The sequence below is a fragment of the Gavialis gangeticus genome, unplaced genomic scaffold (assembly GCF_001723915.1).
Source record: "Gavialis gangeticus isolate Ggan-Ray unplaced genomic scaffold, GavGan_comp1, whole genome shotgun sequence".
NCBI lineage: Eukaryota > Metazoa > Chordata > Crocodylia > Gavialidae > Gavialis > Gavialis gangeticus.
Genome location: NW_017729001.1, coordinates 16,439,515 through 16,456,905, shown reverse-complemented (window position 1 = coordinate 16,456,905; position 17,391 = coordinate 16,439,515). Strand labels below are relative to the sequence as shown.

Genomic DNA, 17,391 nt, shown 5'->3' with positions numbered 1-17,391 from the left:
GTTTGCGCCAGTTTATTGCTCCTGGGCGCACTGTTTGTAAATGTGCCCAAGACCACAGCACGTTGAGCTGGGGTGGAGCCCACCAGCCTGAGACTGCTCCAACCCAGTTCAACGTGTTGCAGGGAAGGGCTGGCTGGTGCACCAGGGTGCTTCAGGGTGGGTCTCACTGGCAGGCAGCCCCTGCACTGAAGCACCCTGGTGCCCCAGCCAGCCCCTCCCCGCAGCACGGTGAGCTGGGTTAGAGCAGAGTAAATAACACTGCTACCATAGGCTAGTACTTGTGTCTGGCAGTACTATCCTATGGTAGAGTTAATTAGTTTACTTTGTCCTAATAGACTGCTCATGTAGACACTGATATTTTACTGTGGAGCTAATTAGGCACCTCGTGTAGACCTCTGGTCCTAGATCCTTATTAAAGCTAGAAAGAAGTAATTATTTAGTTTATAGTAAAACCAATCAGCTTTCATAGATTATGACGTGACAAACAGGTATCAGGTCACAATATTAACAGCATTCGAGGTAGACTTTAAAAGCAGCACAGTGGCAGATGCAACTCCCTCCTTTAGACACGTTCAGCTTGGTTTTAAAACCTGCATCTTGGTCCACATGTCCATGTTGGGACTTCTCCTTTGGTTTCTTTCCATCTGTCCGCAGCTGAGCATGCATAGCTCTGAGTTGTTTTTGTGCAAGCTGCTTGCACACCTGCTGCGCCTCCTTCTGGAAGGGTCTAATGCTCCTCCGTTATGGCTAGAAATTAAGTCCTTTCTTTTCTTTTAGAGTGGTTGGCGGCTTTGAGACTCTGACAGCAATGGAGAATGTTGACAGCGATCCAAAAACAGACCGTCCCAAGGTACTTCTTTCAATAAAAAAAGGTTACCAGAGAAAGGAAGAGCCTTTATGTCCCTGGGTGCATTGTGTAGCAGCTTGTCGCTGCTTTATTTTTAAAACGGAACTTCAGGAAAATAAAACCTCACCAATTAGCAAATTCCAGTCACTTTTTTCTGTTCCCAGGAGGAAATACGAATAGAGTCAACAACTGTTTTTGTTGATCCGTACGAAGAGGCAGATGCTCAGGTGAGGATGAAATAATTTGTGTTATAGATCTGCAAATACAGGTTCTGGCCTGGAATTTTTCATTTTCCCAGTGACCTTAGCAGTGGCCCTTCCAGCTCTTTGACAATGCAGACTCCTCCTCTGCCTTCCTCTCCTTTACAGAGGAACTCTGTTAATCCATTTCACTTTGTTTACAGATAAGGATTAAACTGCTGGGGCTTGGGGTTGCTGCATTTGCCAGAAGCATTGCCAGTTTTTTCAGTAGATAATGGCTGGAAAAGAACACTGGGGATGATTCCCCATACACTGTACTTACAAGGGCTCCCCCTTCAAGGCCTCACAGTATTAGGCAGCCACAGATGACAGGTACTACCTGCTAGGGCTGCGCGGAGCTTCGGTTGCTGATTTGATTCGGCCGTATTCGGTGGCCGAATCTCCAGATCGAATCAGGAGACCCTTTAATCTCTCCGAATTGAATCAGAATCCTTCAAATCTGTTTGGGGAGATTCAGAAAGATTTGGCGATTCGGACATAGGTATAGCTTTAAATGTTTTTTCTACACACCTCCAGGATGGAGTGTCCCACAGGAGTGTGGGGGCTCCCCAGCACACTCAGCAGCAACCCAGAAATGGACCAGAAGCAATTCCAGTCCATTTCCGAGTCTGCTGGGGAAGTGTGCTGGGGGTCCCCCCCCCCCAACTCAGCGACTGGTGCTTCCTGGGTCTGGGGGGGCACCTGGGGTCCCCTTCTGGCCAGTCACCAAGCCAGAAGGGGGGGGCAGCACACTCCCCTGCGGATCCAGAAGTGGACTGGAAATATTTCCAGTCCACTTCCAGGTTTGCAGCTGAGCACGTGGAGGGCCCCACCACACTCCTGGGGGATGCTTCATCCACCCCAGCATCATAGCGTTCATGAGCTGCACCTGGTACCTGGAGGGATGTAGAAAAAACATTTAAAGCTGTGTCCATGTCCAAATCACTGATTCTCTGAATTAGCATTGAATCTTCAGATTTGGATTCAGCCAAATTGAATTGTGGACAGTGATCTGAATCAACTAATTGAATCACTGTCCCTGATTCGGGCCAAATCCAAATCAAATAGGGCCCATTTCGCACACCCCAACTACCTGCAGTGGAGAGATGGCCACTGCAAATTCATTTGTAGTGGCTGTCCTGGGATATGCATATCTAAGTGGCCCTTATAAGTACAACAATGCTGTGCACTACTTCTAAAGTGACTTGCAGCTTCAAAGCATTCTAGACATTGTCTTCTACCCTTTGAACTGACTGGCAACATGCTCTAATAGTTGTTTTTTGTAGGTTGCTGCTGAGAGAGAGAAGGCACAACAAGAGGAAGAAGCAGCCAGAACTAAAGCTCAGCCTGTGGTGACAAAGAAAGAGACCCAGGCTCCCAAGACTTACCGGCAAGGCATAGGGAAGTACATTAACATGGCTGCAATGTAAGTCTCCTGCACTACTGTGCTTTGTTTAGCTTTTTGCCCTGGGAACTATCGTCCTTTCTGTGGCACTACCCCTACCTAGTGATCTTGCTCAGGGTTTGTGTGGAGATGCAGTAACGTATCTGATGTCTGCTTTATGCCACTGGACTTTGCATGCTGTGTACACCATAGCAATGCATGTTCCATCAGGTTCCATTGTCATAGGAGTAAAAGCCCAAATATTTTTTCAGAAGGGCTGACTTGGAAACAACTGTTTTGATCAACACTAGTGTGCCGGTATAGGTTTCAGAATTACATACATTTTCTTGCTGTTAGATACCCTTTGAAGAGGATCCTTTACTTCAGTTCTTGGACAGGGCCTGAATTGAAGCTTTTGTCTTTCCCCTTCTAAAGAAGTTATTGCTAACTCCAAAAGTATCATTGTTTTGCCTGCACTTTGAGCTGCTGTTGGTTGTAGCAGCCTTTCACTGCTGTAGTGACAGCACAGAACCCTCATATCATGCGCAGCTTTACAAAAGTTTTGGAAAAATTTAAAAAGAATTTTTGCCAGCCTTCCACAGATTTGCTGTCACACTTGTATGTTCCCTGAACATATGACAGTGTGCGGACAGCTGACTGTTCTGCATACATGTATCAGTGCAGTTATGAAACTGAGGTGACATGGGATGTTTTAGCACGCATGCAAAAACATTTGAGCTTTTAAACATTCGAGTTACAAACCTTTGATGGTTGCTTCTAATTTAAAATGATCTTGGAATTCAGGTGAGACTGACATGGATTTCATCTTCCACCCTGTTACTGTGGGAACAGGGAGGAAAACTTGCTGGATTAATGGTCAGTGCTGGCTGGGCCAAGGAGTCTGGGGGCTTTTTTCACTAACTTTCTTCTACAAAAATGTGAAATTTGGTCTATAATGAACCCTCTGGTGTTACTCTGGAGCCTGCTGGCTACTTGGACCTAATCCTAATGGTACTTTGGGGCCTGACAAGCTAACACATTTCCACAGGATTTACAGACTGTATTTAAGAGGTCAGGAATGGCAATGTGCTGTTGTGGGTCAGGGTGAAGGTATGATGACAAAAATGGGTGGGATGGGGAAAACCTGCTGTGGCCCTAGTTGGCTGTCCAACCCTTCTGTTTGCTGCTCTTCCCCTACCTACAGAGGCAGTTCACTTTTGTGCAAGCAGCCTTGTACGTTCCTGTGGCTCTGCTTGAACACCTGTCCTGCCTAGATTTACTTCTGTTGTGCCCTTAGCCATTGATTCAAGCCAGTCTTTCAAAAGCCAAGCCTGGAACCATCTCCCAAGGTGCCAAGCAGCTTTGCCCTGATGAGCTGCCCCAAATCTCCCTCTCTTCAGCATCCCTGTGCATTAGATGCAGTGGGCTTGGCTCCAGTCTAGATCACACTGGGAGGAGAACAGGCTTCAGCAGCTTTAGCCCTCCTAACGGTAATAGTCACTGATCGCTGTTTTTCCTTTGGACGCAGGAAGCGAACAGCAGAAGAGGATGGGCCTTCAACCAGTGCAGCTGTGAAGAAAGAGAAAAAGAGTGCAGGCTTTGGGGACTTCAGTTCCTGGTAGCACAGTGGGAAGCCTGTCACTGGAGAAGTACAGCAGAAGAGAGCCTCCTACTAGCGCCAGAGAGCCTGACAGACAGGCTGTCCCGGGGAGGGAAGTCACAAGCCCCCCCCCTTCCAGTGGGGAAGAAAAATCACTGCTTTGTTAAAGCTCATTAATGCGGCTTTGTGTTCTAGAGAGCGATGTTCCTCCAACTGCATCTACCTCGAAGGCCTTTTTGTTGTGTTGTTTTTATAGCCGTGGAGTGGGCAGCTCTACTATTTTTTTAAACCATTGCCTCTTTAGAGCCTCTTTCTTTGCCTCGCTGTCTGGCTGATTAAGCAGAACCATGTAACATGGGGACAGCAGCTTGCTATGCCTTTTTCAGATCACCACTTGCAGATGAGACAGGTTACTACTGCCAAGGGCAGGAAAGGGACAACTTGGCTCTAGAGCAGGAGGTGGGGTTAGGTGAGTAGGTCTTTGCTGAAACTGTGGACTCCTGGTTTTCCTTCACTGCGCTTTTGAGCCCTTGTTCTGGCCCAGGATTGCTGGATAGATCTCTGTCTGCAGTCCTACCTCCTAATAGGCTTATAGACTACTGTCTGTCCATACAAATCCTCCTCCTCTTGACCAAATAGAGCAATTGCTGCAGCCATCCAGTTCCCTCTAGCCTGAGAATCAAATGCTGTGGGCACCTGAAGGTGTCTCTCCCTACCTTAACATGGCTTTCAGGAGTTGAGTAGAAGTTTTACTATCTGACTGTAAATAATACATTTCTATTGGCATTTTCATATTTTATTTTAGGAGAAGTCTCCATTTATACAGAATTTCAATAAAATCTTTGGGTGAAATGTTTTCATTATCATTCTTTGATTTCCTGTTGTTCAATGATCATTTTCCAAGACTGTAGCCTTACAAAGGTCTTACCAGGAAATGATTCACCCATACTTTATAAAAGGTACTTACAAAGAAAGCTGAGTTCTCCGCGGATATGCTGATGATTTTCTGTTAAATTATAGGAAGTTCAAGCTAGCTTGAAAGAATAACGGGGATTTTTGTTTTAAAATAATTTTGCAGTGCATGAACTTGAAAATAACAAACAACTGTCTAGCTCGACACAAGGAACATTCTGGTATTTCCCCTCAAACTGACTCGTGTGTTTGTTCCTTCTGGCCTAGCTTCCCCCCCCCCCCCCCCCCCGTAAATCTTTGCTCATCCCTCCTGTTTGACTGCCATTGTAGTACATCTTTAGTTGCAAAGCTCACAAGTATTACAGTACCTGGTTTCCTTTGGGTACTTTCCAGTTCTGTTCTGTGCTGGCAGCGTTATACAAGGTTTCTTCCATTCAGAGATTTCCCTGCAGCATAGGTGTCCTTCACTGCAAAAAATAAGCTGGCAAAAAGGGATAAATATGAGTATTAGATTAGACACTGGCAGGAAATCTACATATTGGAGATGTCAGTCAAGCAAGTATCATGTAGGCATTGGGGACCCCTGACAGCATACTGTTTTTATTGATTTCACACATTTTCATTTGCTTTGTGTTGGTTTTCATAAGTCACCTTCCACCTCACAGTGCATTTGTTACTGTGGAAATAAATTAGAATATACTGCTTCTATAGATGTTACTGAGCTTTGTCTGAAGTCGGCTATTATATAATAGCTTGAAAGGCAGATCATTGGTAGAAAGATTGGTGCTGATGTGATTGTAGAAGTGCATAGTACTTCATGCTGGCCCAAGCACTGCTTTACCATTGCAGGAAGTGCTGGATTTATTAGCACAAGCTGCTTATTAAGGACTCCTGGTAAGTTAGGATTCCTTATTATGGACTTTAACAGCATCAGGTCCTCCATGGCTGCAGAGAAAACCACATGCCCCAGGCTTCCTGGCAGAAGAACATGCTCAGGCACAATTATCTGAAAAGGTCTGTCCATATCCTTGCTGGCTAAATGGATAAGGGGTTGCTGTCATTCAAAATAAAGTCTGACAACTGAGAGCATAGTACAAGGCCCACCTATTTACTAAAGCTTCCCTACTATAAATCAACAGTGGAGGTGGCAGGGGGAAGGAGAAAGCAGCTTTCTGGAGCTTAGAAAGGGCAAGGGACAGAGTCCTCTAAGCTCTGCCCTGGGGACTGAATTTCCTTGTTAGATATTGGGCACTAGAGGAAATGTAGGCAGCAGCAGTGAGGCTTCACCTGCCAGTTGACCCTAATCACAGTCTTGTTCCTTGCCCCACTTTTCCTTGTTTGCAGACACTAGCAAGTTTGATATTTTAATTGCCTAAAAGATCTTGGCACAGGTTTGTGGTGACATTCAGGAAGTCAAATGCTTTTCTTGGTATCACATGGGGAGTCAGCAGCTTGGCTGAGATTTGAACAAACTTGTTTTCCAGCATAAGGAATACATACTATGACATAACAGGGCAACCGGAGTGGGGCGGGGGGGTTGTTTCTTTGCCATAGCTGCGTGATCACAACTGCAAGTCACTGCATGTGGCAGCTACCCTGGGTGCCACGCTGCATTCTTACACTGCTGAATGTATGAACTACTTAAAAACACTCAACTGCAGTCAGGAGGGCCAAATACATAGATATGATTCCTTCCCATAGTGCGCTGGGGCTATTAATGAAAATTGCACACTCAGTGCAATTTTGGGTTGTGGAACCTTGTTTAGACTATGTAGTAAAGAGATTAAACCCAGAAGGTGGCTCATTGAATTGAAATTCAGTTTGAGGGGAAGAGATGCTGTGCTTAGACACTTGTAGCTTGGCAAACCAGAATCAAAACACTATCAACTGCCAGGGGTAGACGTATGAAACTACTTTTGCTTTTAGTTAAATTAGCTGGGACTGAGCCCAGGATGTGCCACCCTTTTGGGAGTAGCTTCACACAGATGGCTGAGCAGTTGGGATGCTCCAGCTGCTGTCTATGCCAGCTCTCACTGGTCCTCCCTCCTGTTTTTTTCCTTTCTTTTTTTGGGGGTGGGGACTTTTATTCCTGGTGCCCTCCTGGAGCATGGATGCTGGGACTTGTCCTTTTAGGATTATATCTGTGTTCCTCTTTATCTTTTCTCTTGCTGTTTACCTGCCCCATCTCTTTTATCTTTTCCCTTTGTATTAAATATTCTTGGGTGAGAAGAGAGCGTACAGGGGATTTTTAGATGAGCCAAGTACAGTACCTCTTTTGCATGCAAGAGACAACAGTAAACCTTTTTCACTTTGCGTTGTGACAGAGGCCAAGAGAGAGGTTGGTGGGTGGGGAGTGCTTTTACTGCCTAGCCGCAGTACCACATTTACAGCATATCAATAAGGTGGCTAAAAGCCATGTACAAGAGAGTGGCGAAAGGAAGCATCAAACAAACAAATGTAGTGATCACTCCCTCTCCCAGCCCAGGGAGGGGTCAGGTTAAGAGTAAAAAGAGCCTTGCACTTACCACACTGCCCGTGTTGTATGGTTAAACAGAGACATTCAGACTTCAGTACTACCAGGCCCATTTCCCACCAGGCCAAGTTCTCCCACACAGTTCAATCCAAACTTACAGCCAGATGTGCACAAATCAGCAGTTCACAGCTAAGGCACCCTCGCCAGGCTTCGTCACTTGACAGATGCTGCCTGCCATTGTGCCCTGTCAAAACTGAACTCTGGGCAGCAGGGAGGAAGAGCCTGGCTTGGGTGGCAGCTGTTACTGGGTGCACACCTGCAATCACTGCACACTGAGCTCTCTTTTTAGTCACTGGAGGATATTTGGCTATATTACCAAGCCATCAAATGCAGCATTGAGAGGGGCAGTGCCCTAGACATCAGCATCTTACAGAGCCAAAACCCTGGCAGGACAAACTGGGAGGAGGAGGGCGATAGGTTTCAGCAGCAGCTTCCTCACCTCCAAGGCTTGGAGATTTCTTTGAAACTGTTGCATGGAGCAACAGAGACCGAGCAGTTTGACAAGTGAGATGGATTTGCCTTGCTCAGTGGGCCCTTTCCTGCCCATCCACGATGGGCTTTCATAGCAGTTTGTGCAGCTCTTAAAATTAGCTTAAAGCCCTTGCCTCCTTGTCATTTATCTGTGAGGAACTGCTCACTGTGGACAGATGCCCTAAGGGGGATGTCAGGCTGTTCCTTGGAGCACGTCCTGCCCATTCCTCCGTCTAGCTGGTGTTCTCGCAGCAGCTAATGGGGCAGGGACAGAGGGGAGCTGGAGCTGCTCTGAACTGGCTGGCAAAGACCACATGAGCACACAGCTGCTGGCTGAGAACATATTTGTGCTTCCCACCACCCTGCTTTGTGCAGCAGCAGCTTTTGGCTGCCCCTACAGCTTCACTGCAGTCCTTTCCCCTGTGGGGTGGCCCTCGCCAAGGCAAACTCCGCCAGCCTTCAGCATGTCCGTCAGACAGCTGCAAGCCTTGGCCCCAAACCTTGAGAAGAAATGCTTTGGCTCACGCTGCTTTCTTGCTCTAGCAGCACATCACAGCTGCTGCTTTCGTCACCTGGTATGCAGCCCAGCTCCCTCCGGGGTACCTGCCTGCCTGGAGGTGCACATTTCTAAGGCCATTGTTGGTGCTCAGAACAAACAAAGGAGCAAGAGCTGATAGAAACCAGGCACAGATCAGGCAGTTTCTGGGTCCCCTGCCAAAGCACCGCAGGCCAGAGTCTGAGCAGAGCTGGCTCGTCATGTGAATGCTGGCACCAGGCAGGGAGTGTGCTTGGCTCGCTTCACCCATGACTCTCCTCAGACCAAACAGGCTGAAGCCGCTGGAGGCGAGAGGCACGTCTGAGTAGTCATAGACCACTCTTCTGGCCTCAGGCAGCCCTTGCTGTTCATGGTTGAGAACAGCTGACCAGAGAGTGCCTTGGAGCTGCTCAGAGCTGCCTGTTTGCAGAGATGTAAGTGACGGAGTCCTCAGTCTGGGCTTCGAGGCCAGTTTCCTTTGAAAAACCATGGTCAGCAGCCCTTCAGCTGGGATGCAGGCATAGGAAATAGGAAATCCTCTCTCCCTCACCCTCGGCTCTCTCTTAATAATTGATTTTCCAGCCAAGTCTGGTCTCTCTTAGCATGATGTGCGAGAGCTTTAGCCTTTGGATTTTAAATGAAGTTGAATTCCCACTGCAGTGACTCACCTGTTTGCATCCAAGGCTGTCTCTGAAGACAGTGGCAGGAAGGAGGAAGTGTCGCATCACCCCAGAGCCTGTGCTAAGCTTTTTGCCTTTGCCAGCAAGGGAAGAGGCTTCTAGTAATTCCCACCCCCATCCCCCAACCTCAGAAGAAAATGCCTACTGCCAGGGGAAGGTGGAGGAACACAGTCACATTTTGTGCAGCTGACAAGGCTGTTTGGAGGATCTGGTGCAAATTAATGCACTTTTCCTGCCTTTAGCCTTGCAGACTTGAAGAGAACAAGATAAAGGCAGTAGCTAGAAATATCTTACAGCAGCTGCAGCGTGGTCTTGTACAGATTTACTGGGAGGAAGTGATTCTTTGGGTGAAGGTGCCAACATTCAGTTGAATAGCTGCCCTCTTGGCCAGCTGGGACCTGCACCGGGAGAATATGGGTCTCCCTTTCTGGGGCTGGGCTGCAAAGCAAAGGCCGTGGGAGGTGTTCAGAATCGAGCAGGATTGCTACCCAGCCTCTGGCATTGTTACGCCTTTGAGCATGGACCTGCCTGCCCCCGAGAGGTTTCCAGAAACCAGCCATGACTCCATCTGAACAAAGTACTTGTGCAGTTAACAAACATGCCACCAAACAGCCTCTCCGTGCTTTCCCGTGTGTTGCCCTGCGATTCCAGTCTGCACTGCTACCGACTCTTGTACGTGCGTGCTCCTGCCTGGGCTTCACCATAACCCCAGAGATCTTCCTGGAGCCTCCTGCCTTAGCAGGCACAGCCGGTGGCGGGATGGGCTGGGCTCACACCTTTCACTCCCATGGAAGCCAGAGGAATTCATGCTTGTGCCACTGAGGACAGCGTTCAGCAACTTGGGCACTCCCTGCCTCTCAGGGACTTGAGACAGAAGGCCTGAATGGCTGGTTTACAACCAGGGCTTGTGTAAGACATATAGGGGCCCTGGGTGTGTCATCACTCACAACCATTAAGGGGGAAGAACCCCTAGCTACCACCTAAACCAACAATAAGCCTGCTCTTCAAGTCAGCAAGTCTGTCTGCTTCCTTCCGGTAATGAGCTGGAGGAAGACGTGACACAGACCTCTTGCTATTTCTGCAGGTAGCATGCTCGCCCCCCAAGTACACAAGTCTATCCTGATCACTTCTATTCCCCTCTCCCTGCATTACACTGTCATCATCCTAATTTACTGCACTGTACAGGAGCTCTGTCCTTTGCTTTGTTTTTGTTTGTTTGTTCATTTGTTTTTTTTTAAAGAAAAATCCATTCACAACCGACTCAGTGCAATTTCTAGAGATAGAAAATCCTATTGGCCACAGCACTGTATTCTGTGGCATCTTAGTTTGCATCTAATTTACATGTCATTTAATTTCCTGCTGTTCAGCAAACTGCAGATCAGGGGAGCTTGGGGGAAGATGTAGATACATTTTCCCCATGCAGTTTAGAATCAACAAGTATTCCAGTCGGCTCTGCCCAACCAACTCTGCTTCATGTCTGACAGCAAACTAAACATTTGTATAATTTATTTCCCACTTCCAGGCCTCCGTCCCTACAATAACTGCAGTCTAGCCAATATTGCTAGACAACCCTGTTTACAGTGAATTTCCATGATGGCTTTTCACCTGCGTGCCCTCAGTCTTGCTTATTCAGCACTACAGAAGTTGCATCAGACTGAGTTAGACAAACCTATATATGAACTATCAGCAGTTCCCAACCCGTGGTATGGGTATCACCAGTGGTACACAGACAACTTGTCAGTGGCATGCATTAACAGATTTATTATAATTAATTTATCTGACAAAAATGTACTGATGGTACTTAAGGTTGCATTGCTTTAAATTGGTGGTGTGCAATCTGTCAGAGTTTGGGAACTGCTGAACGAGACCTTGCAATGCTACCATCTCCCAACATCCTTCCTGACCATACAGTTGTTCCAGTAAGACAGCACAAACCCCCTCGCCTCTTGAATATCTCCCATCTCTTTCCCAACTTCCCGTGATTTGTCTGCACACGATTCCACACAGGAAAGATAAAGGTGCAAACAGTCAAATAAGTGGATTGTTTCAAATTGTTCATTTAAGCCCAGCTAGGAGAAGCTGGTGGTACTGGCAGGAGGAACTTTCAGCAGGGGAAGACGGTACATGGAAAGGATACCACCCGTCGTGGATCCGATACAGAAGGGCACTAGGCAACCTTGGCTTCCTTTGCAGCTGTTGGGTGCTGCAGGCACTGGGCACCATTGAAGACGGAGCCAATGAGGCCAGATTCACAGCTAGTATGAGCAGAAGTGTTCCAGCTCAAGTCACCTACCAATGAGTTTGTTACACAACATTACTGGAAACCACCTCCACCTCCCCCAGTTGTCAACCTCCTCACCACTGTCTGGAATACAACAGACTAACAGGAAAGTTCATGTCAGGAAACCGGTTTTCTTTTTTTTGAAAAAAACAACCACCCTACCAAACACCACCACCATTTTTTCTTTGGGGAGGCAAATAATCTATAAAATCCTGCTGACAGCAGGAAAGGGAGCCAGCCAACTTCTCTGGGCAACAATGGGTTACCACATGGGACAAAGTCCAGGGGAATTTCTCACTTCCTTTCTTCAGAGAGTTAATTTTTTATCTTGCCGTTCTAACCACCCTGCGTTGCGACTGTGAGGAGGAGGCCGGAAGCCAAGATCCATATCTACAATAGCCTGGCTCCCTCTTCCCGAAAGAGAAACCTCACTGCGCATACAAAAATCAGACCTTAAACAAAATGTGTATGGCATGTGCTCCACCCTGGTTATAACAGAAGGGCTTTGCATCCCAGCTCCTAGGCCAAGAATTCAGCTTGATACTGGTATCAAACTCCAAACCCGAGATTTCTTTTTTTTCCCCAAACACTCTACATCCTCCTGTTTTTATGAGCTGGACCCCCATGTAATGCTCCATCTTTATAACATCACCCCGCCAAGCACTTGTTCTTCAGTCCCCTGCCCTGGAAACCTGTGTCACAACAGCAGTGGAACCAGACAGTGCAGCAAGTCTAAAGAGAAAAGTCCCAGGGTTTGTATGGTGCTGTAGAGCTGGGATGCGAAGTGCAATATCAGGGCGGGATGCAACAGCAGGATAAAATGCAGCCGATTTGGGCCTGCTCCATTCTGAGGCTGTGAGGACAAAAAAGGTCAAGCTGCAGGGTTGTACAGCTGATCAGGTGTTACAAACATAAGCTAAGCACCTGGCTGGGAAGACTACGGACTCTATGGAAATGTGCATCAGTGAGATGCAAGTTGCCAGCGCAGACCTCAGCCACATTTGGTGGCCTCCCGATAATGAGCGATATGCAGAAGTACGTAGTGCGAGGCCAGGTGTAGTGCACCCACTTGACAGGAAACTGGCACAGTATTGGGAAAGTGCTGTAACACCCCACACACAGGGAGCCTGGCATGCAGCAGCTTCTGCAAGGAAGGTATGCTAAAATCAAGTTCTTGGGATTTAGGATTTAGCCATTAGGATTTAAGGCATATCCAGGATTAAGAGACACTTGAGCAGGGACTTTAAGGGTCTAAATTTTGGATTTAAGCAGCTAACTGCCATTTTAGGCACCTATATCTCTTTGAGACTCTAGTCCCTAGTGTCTAATCCCCGGTCAGCTATACTGTAATATGGATGCACAGTGAGAGCAGAGCTAAGCTACATTCAGTCGTAGCCAATGTCTGCACTGCAGCTGGAGGTGGGACTGTGGTAGGGTAGATTTATCTGATCTAGCTTTAGTCCAGCTACCTCAGGTACCAACAGCAGTGATGCCACACTGACAGGTTTCAGCAGAGGTGAAACCATCCAAATGCAGGGATGCACCATACAAATAGGTGTCCAGGGTCCCCAGCAGGCTTGTACAGCCAATCCTAAAGCCTCGGCTACCGTGACTTACGTCACTGCTGTGGATATGCAGACCACGTGGAGTAAAACTAGGTAGCTGTGCCCACAATTGCTGAATTCGCATCTTCTGGCTGCATTGGAGACGGGTTCTCCATTTGTGTTTCTTGACTCTGCAGAACTATACACTACATTAAGACAAGCACCCCCGTGTTCAAAGGTTGCCATTTAGCTTAACATTAGTTCACTAGTGCAATGCTTACATCTGCCAGCTGTGGCAATAAGCTACAGCCTGTGCCAGCTAATTACAGGACCACATAACATGTGGTTTGGTGGAAATCTACAGAGGTTACAACCTTCTTGCTCCAGCTCACAGGATATTGCTTAAACTTCAGTCTGATGAAACACTCAGTTGGAGAGAACCCGAACTCTAGCCTTTTCCTGTGCAGACAGCAATTGGCTTCCTCCCATATAAATTAATCCCACATAAATCAATCCCAGTATGTTTTCTGTCCCAGATGAAAAAAGTGCTGGCAGCCAGTTCACCACCACCGAGAAAAATACAATAGCAATAGCAAACGTTAAACCTTGCCCACTCCCAAACCTGATGCTTTGGGAAGCACTACTCAACTTGGCACATCCCCCAGGCTACCATGAGAAATCCTGCTAGAAAGGTTAGAGACAGACTAGGAACTGGACAACCTGGGCTGTTCTCTGAACAGTGGGGAGCTTTCAGCTCTGCTAGCCACTCAGCTGCTCTGTCAATAGATTAGTCATTTGACCTTTCCTCAGGTTTTCAAAATGCTTTTGCATACAACGTCCGTGTGATGGATAGAAGTGGTCTCATACCCCTTCTACAGCCGAGATAGAGAAGTGAACAGGTTTGCCCAAGCATAATGTGCTTTTTTATATTTACTTTTCTTGCAATTTTTTAAAATATGAAAACAGTTAAAAATAAGAGTTCCCAGAACTTCCAGTTGCCAATAAGGCATCAAGTGGCCATTAACATTAGTAATCAAAGTGCAACTTAGACCTTACACTTCTTGGCTAGCGCACTAACAGCTTCCATTACCTCCTTCAGCACCAACTGCATCAGAGCGCTAACCAAGTAAATGGCTTTCTGGGAAACTAGCCCACTTGCGCTGCTAACAAGTTCCACCTCCAGAACTAGGCAGCTTTTTTCAGAGCAGGCCATCCTGCTCGTCTTTGGAGAGAAGCTGCCAGGGGAAGTTGCCTGTACAGAGCAGCGATATACCAGATCCTCTCTATGCATACAAACATTGCACGCTCTGCTGGGGAAAGCTGGTGGAGACTTGCCCCGACAGCTCATGCAATAGTCTAACCTGCCAGAGACAAAGGAGGAATCTACAGAGGAGGAAGGTATGACCACTGAAGCTCTGAAAAATCCTGCCATTTGGCCAGCAATCAACAACAGATGTTGCCTTTTGCTTCTGAATACTAGGTCAGTGCTAGCAGATTTCAGGCATTTTCCTTTGAGTAGATGTAGAAGAATATTTTCAGCTTTTTATTATTCACTAAAGCTTTCAGACAGAGAACACGTAAAGCGAGATTGGCTTCTCCAAGTACCTGCAACTGTTTCTGTTTTGGGTCCCCCACTACAGAAAGGATGTGGACAAATTGGAGATAGTCCAGCGGAGGGCAACAAAAAGGTGGAGAGGGGGCTGGGGCACATGATTTATGAGGATAGGTTGAGGGAACTGGGCTTATTTAGCCTAGAGAAGACAGAGGGGATTTTATAGCAGCCTTCAACTACCTGAAGGGGACTGCGAGAGAAGATGGAGCTGGACTGTTCGCAGCGGTGGCAGATGACAATGGTCTCAGGTTACAGCAAGGGAAGATTAGGTTAGATATTAGGAAGAACTTTCTCACTAGGAGAGCAGTAAAACACTGGAACAGGTTACGCAGAGAGGTTGTGGACTCCTCCTTGGGAGGTTTTCAAAACCCAACTAGACAAAGCCTTGGCTGGGATGATCTAGTTGGGGATGGTCCTGCTTTGAGCAGGGGGCTGGACTAGGTGACCTCCTGAGGTCCCTTTCAACCCTAATTTCCTATGATTTCTATGAAAGTTGTCAAGTTTTATCCTACTTTCTTTGCACTGTAGACAGAAAATTACTGTGATTGTTAGGCAAGGTTCTTTGGGTAGATGTGATATCTTTTATTAGAACAACTGAGTCTAATAAAACTCAGTTGGTTTAATGAAAGAGATCACATCTACCCAAAAAACCTTGCCTGACTATGTCCTTAGACCAACACGGCTACAAGCAAAAATCCAGCAATGATGGTTAGATATATTTCTGCTGAAGAAGCGATCAAGGCAAAAGAAAGGAGCATTAGGATTGAGGAATGTTTCCTTGGACTTTTGAACGTAACAGACTGTTGGCTCTGGAATGATAAAAGCGCTCCTTGAACGATTAAAAGACACGGGAATCTCAGTGATTTAAAAGGCCATGGTTACAACAGCAGGACACACATGAGCAGCAAACAGTGGAGTTCAGAAGCAAATCTGAAACCTTAACAACACAGCAGTTGTTTTAATTTCCTACTCAGCGTTTCTATGAGTTGCTGCACTGAAGCCATGGTATTTTTCAACATGGTTCACAGTGTCTGCACTTCTTTTGTGGTCCTGCTGCAGTCCTGGGCTAGGGACAGACATTACATATAAACCAGTTTAAGTGATCAGAAACTGGTTTAAACCTGTAACAGAACAAATGTCTAGTGCACATAAACTAGTTTGAAAATGGCCGAAACCAGTTTGAGATAAACCTGGTTGAATATAGTATCAGACTTAACTGATTTAGGTTAAACTGGTTCATACAATGTCTGTCCCAGACCCCTTGCTGGTTCAAGCTACATCAGACTCCCCCAGCATCCAAGCATGCTCTCTGGACTGGGCAGGGCCTCTCTGCACCACAGCAGAGCTGGCCCCTCCCTGGCTGGAGCTCAGCAGAGACTGCAGGCGTCTGCCTGGCTTCTGCTCCCCCGCTCCCCTCTGCTGTACACAGACGCACAGCATTAGCTAGTGCAGTGATCTCCAAACTTTTTTGATCACGCACCCCTATCAGTAAAAAATTTTTGAGCACGCACACCCAATATATGTGTATTTATAGAAATAGAAATAGAAGTTCTAATATTTTCTTCCTGCACCCCAATGGATCATCTTGCACACCCCCTGGGGTGCGTGTACCCCACTTTGGAGACCACCGAGCTAGCAGACCACATGCTACAGTCTGTGCTGTGGCAGACTGGACAAAGGCACAATCAACAGGTAGCTGGTAATGTCCCTCTGTTGTTTTCTTAATTGGGTGATAAACACTGAGTTAGGGAGATAAACACTGTGCTATCAATGCCTCACTGGGCTGGTGGAGAGGGGGACCCCACCCTAATCACAGCATCCTGCCAGGGTCTGGACACCCTGTCAGCTCAGCATTGTGGAAGGGAAAGGAGGGCTGCTCTAGCACCCCCAGCTTCTAGCCTGAGCCACTGCAGGCATGTGCCTGCATGTCTGGGATGTCTGTGTAGTTACAAACTGATTCAGCCTAGCCAGGTTAAACTAACCTGCAAAGATCAACTCAATTCAGGCTCAGGCTTTTTGAATGTCTGTCCCTAGCCCTGGGGTATAATGCACTGATATAAGACCAGCCTGTTTCCAAAAACTCTCAAATGAAACAAGATGCATAGACTGAATTGATGCAATCCACATATTTCACTATCAAGTTTCAGGCATCCATGATGCACTATTTTCAGTTGCCAGCAATTCAAACCTAAAGGAATCTACAGGAATCAAAATACAAAGCCAAGCCAAAATACTGGTTTACAAAATTTGTAGCAATAAATACTTGCACAGCATAGAACTGTGGCATAATAGTGCTATGGCTATGACAGAACAACAAACCTAACAGCTTCAGTGTATTTTGATTTTATATCAACAATAATTGCCTTTAAAAATGCCAGGTCTAATAGGAACACCTACAACTCCCATCTCTATAGCGAACTGCCAATAACCAAGATTGGCTTGCTCCTCAGTGCCTCTACTTTCAAGATGGGGGTCAGACAATATCAGCCCTCTATTCTTACCTATAGGCTCATGGTCAAAGTCCTCTCTTACAAGCAGGTCTTTCCACACAGACCTGGATAGGTTAGAGAAGTGGGCGGATCTGAACAGCATGCGGTTCAACAAGGACAAGTGCAGAGTGCTGCACCTGGGGAGAGGGAACCAGCATTATGGTTATAGGTTAGGGGCTGACCCTCTCGGCAGCACAGAGGCAGAGAGGGATCTTGGAGTCAGGATTGACTCCAGGTTAAATACGAGTCGCCAATGCAATGAAG

At 46.8% G+C, this 17,391-nt stretch overlaps 1 protein-coding gene and 1 long non-coding RNA gene across 2 annotated transcripts in view; one reads left to right on the top strand and one right to left on the bottom strand.

Annotated features, from left to right (window-relative positions):
* Nucleotides 1–4,926, top strand: part of PPIL2 (peptidylprolyl isomerase like 2) — a 152,828-nt gene extending 147,902 nt beyond the window's left edge. The window contains exons 17-20 of the mRNA XM_019506953.1: nt 778–850; nt 1,012–1,074; nt 2,373–2,512; nt 3,999–4,926. Coding sequence (XP_019362498.1) covers nt 778–850; nt 1,012–1,074; nt 2,373–2,512; nt 3,999–4,092 — 370 coding nt within the window. The 3' untranslated portion in view covers nt 4,093–4,926. The remainder of the gene's footprint in view (nt 1–777; nt 851–1,011; nt 1,075–2,372; nt 2,513–3,998) is intronic.
* The window catches only part of LOC109290446, a 54,217-nt gene continuing 39,925 nt past the window's right edge, over nt 3,100–17,391 (bottom strand). Inside the window, exons 2-3 of the long non-coding RNA XR_002095601.1 lie at nt 5,351–5,449; nt 3,100–3,310 (exon numbers count right to left, since the gene is read on the bottom strand). This is a non-coding gene — a long non-coding RNA (uncharacterized LOC109290446). The remainder of the gene's footprint in view (nt 3,311–5,350; nt 5,450–17,391) is intronic.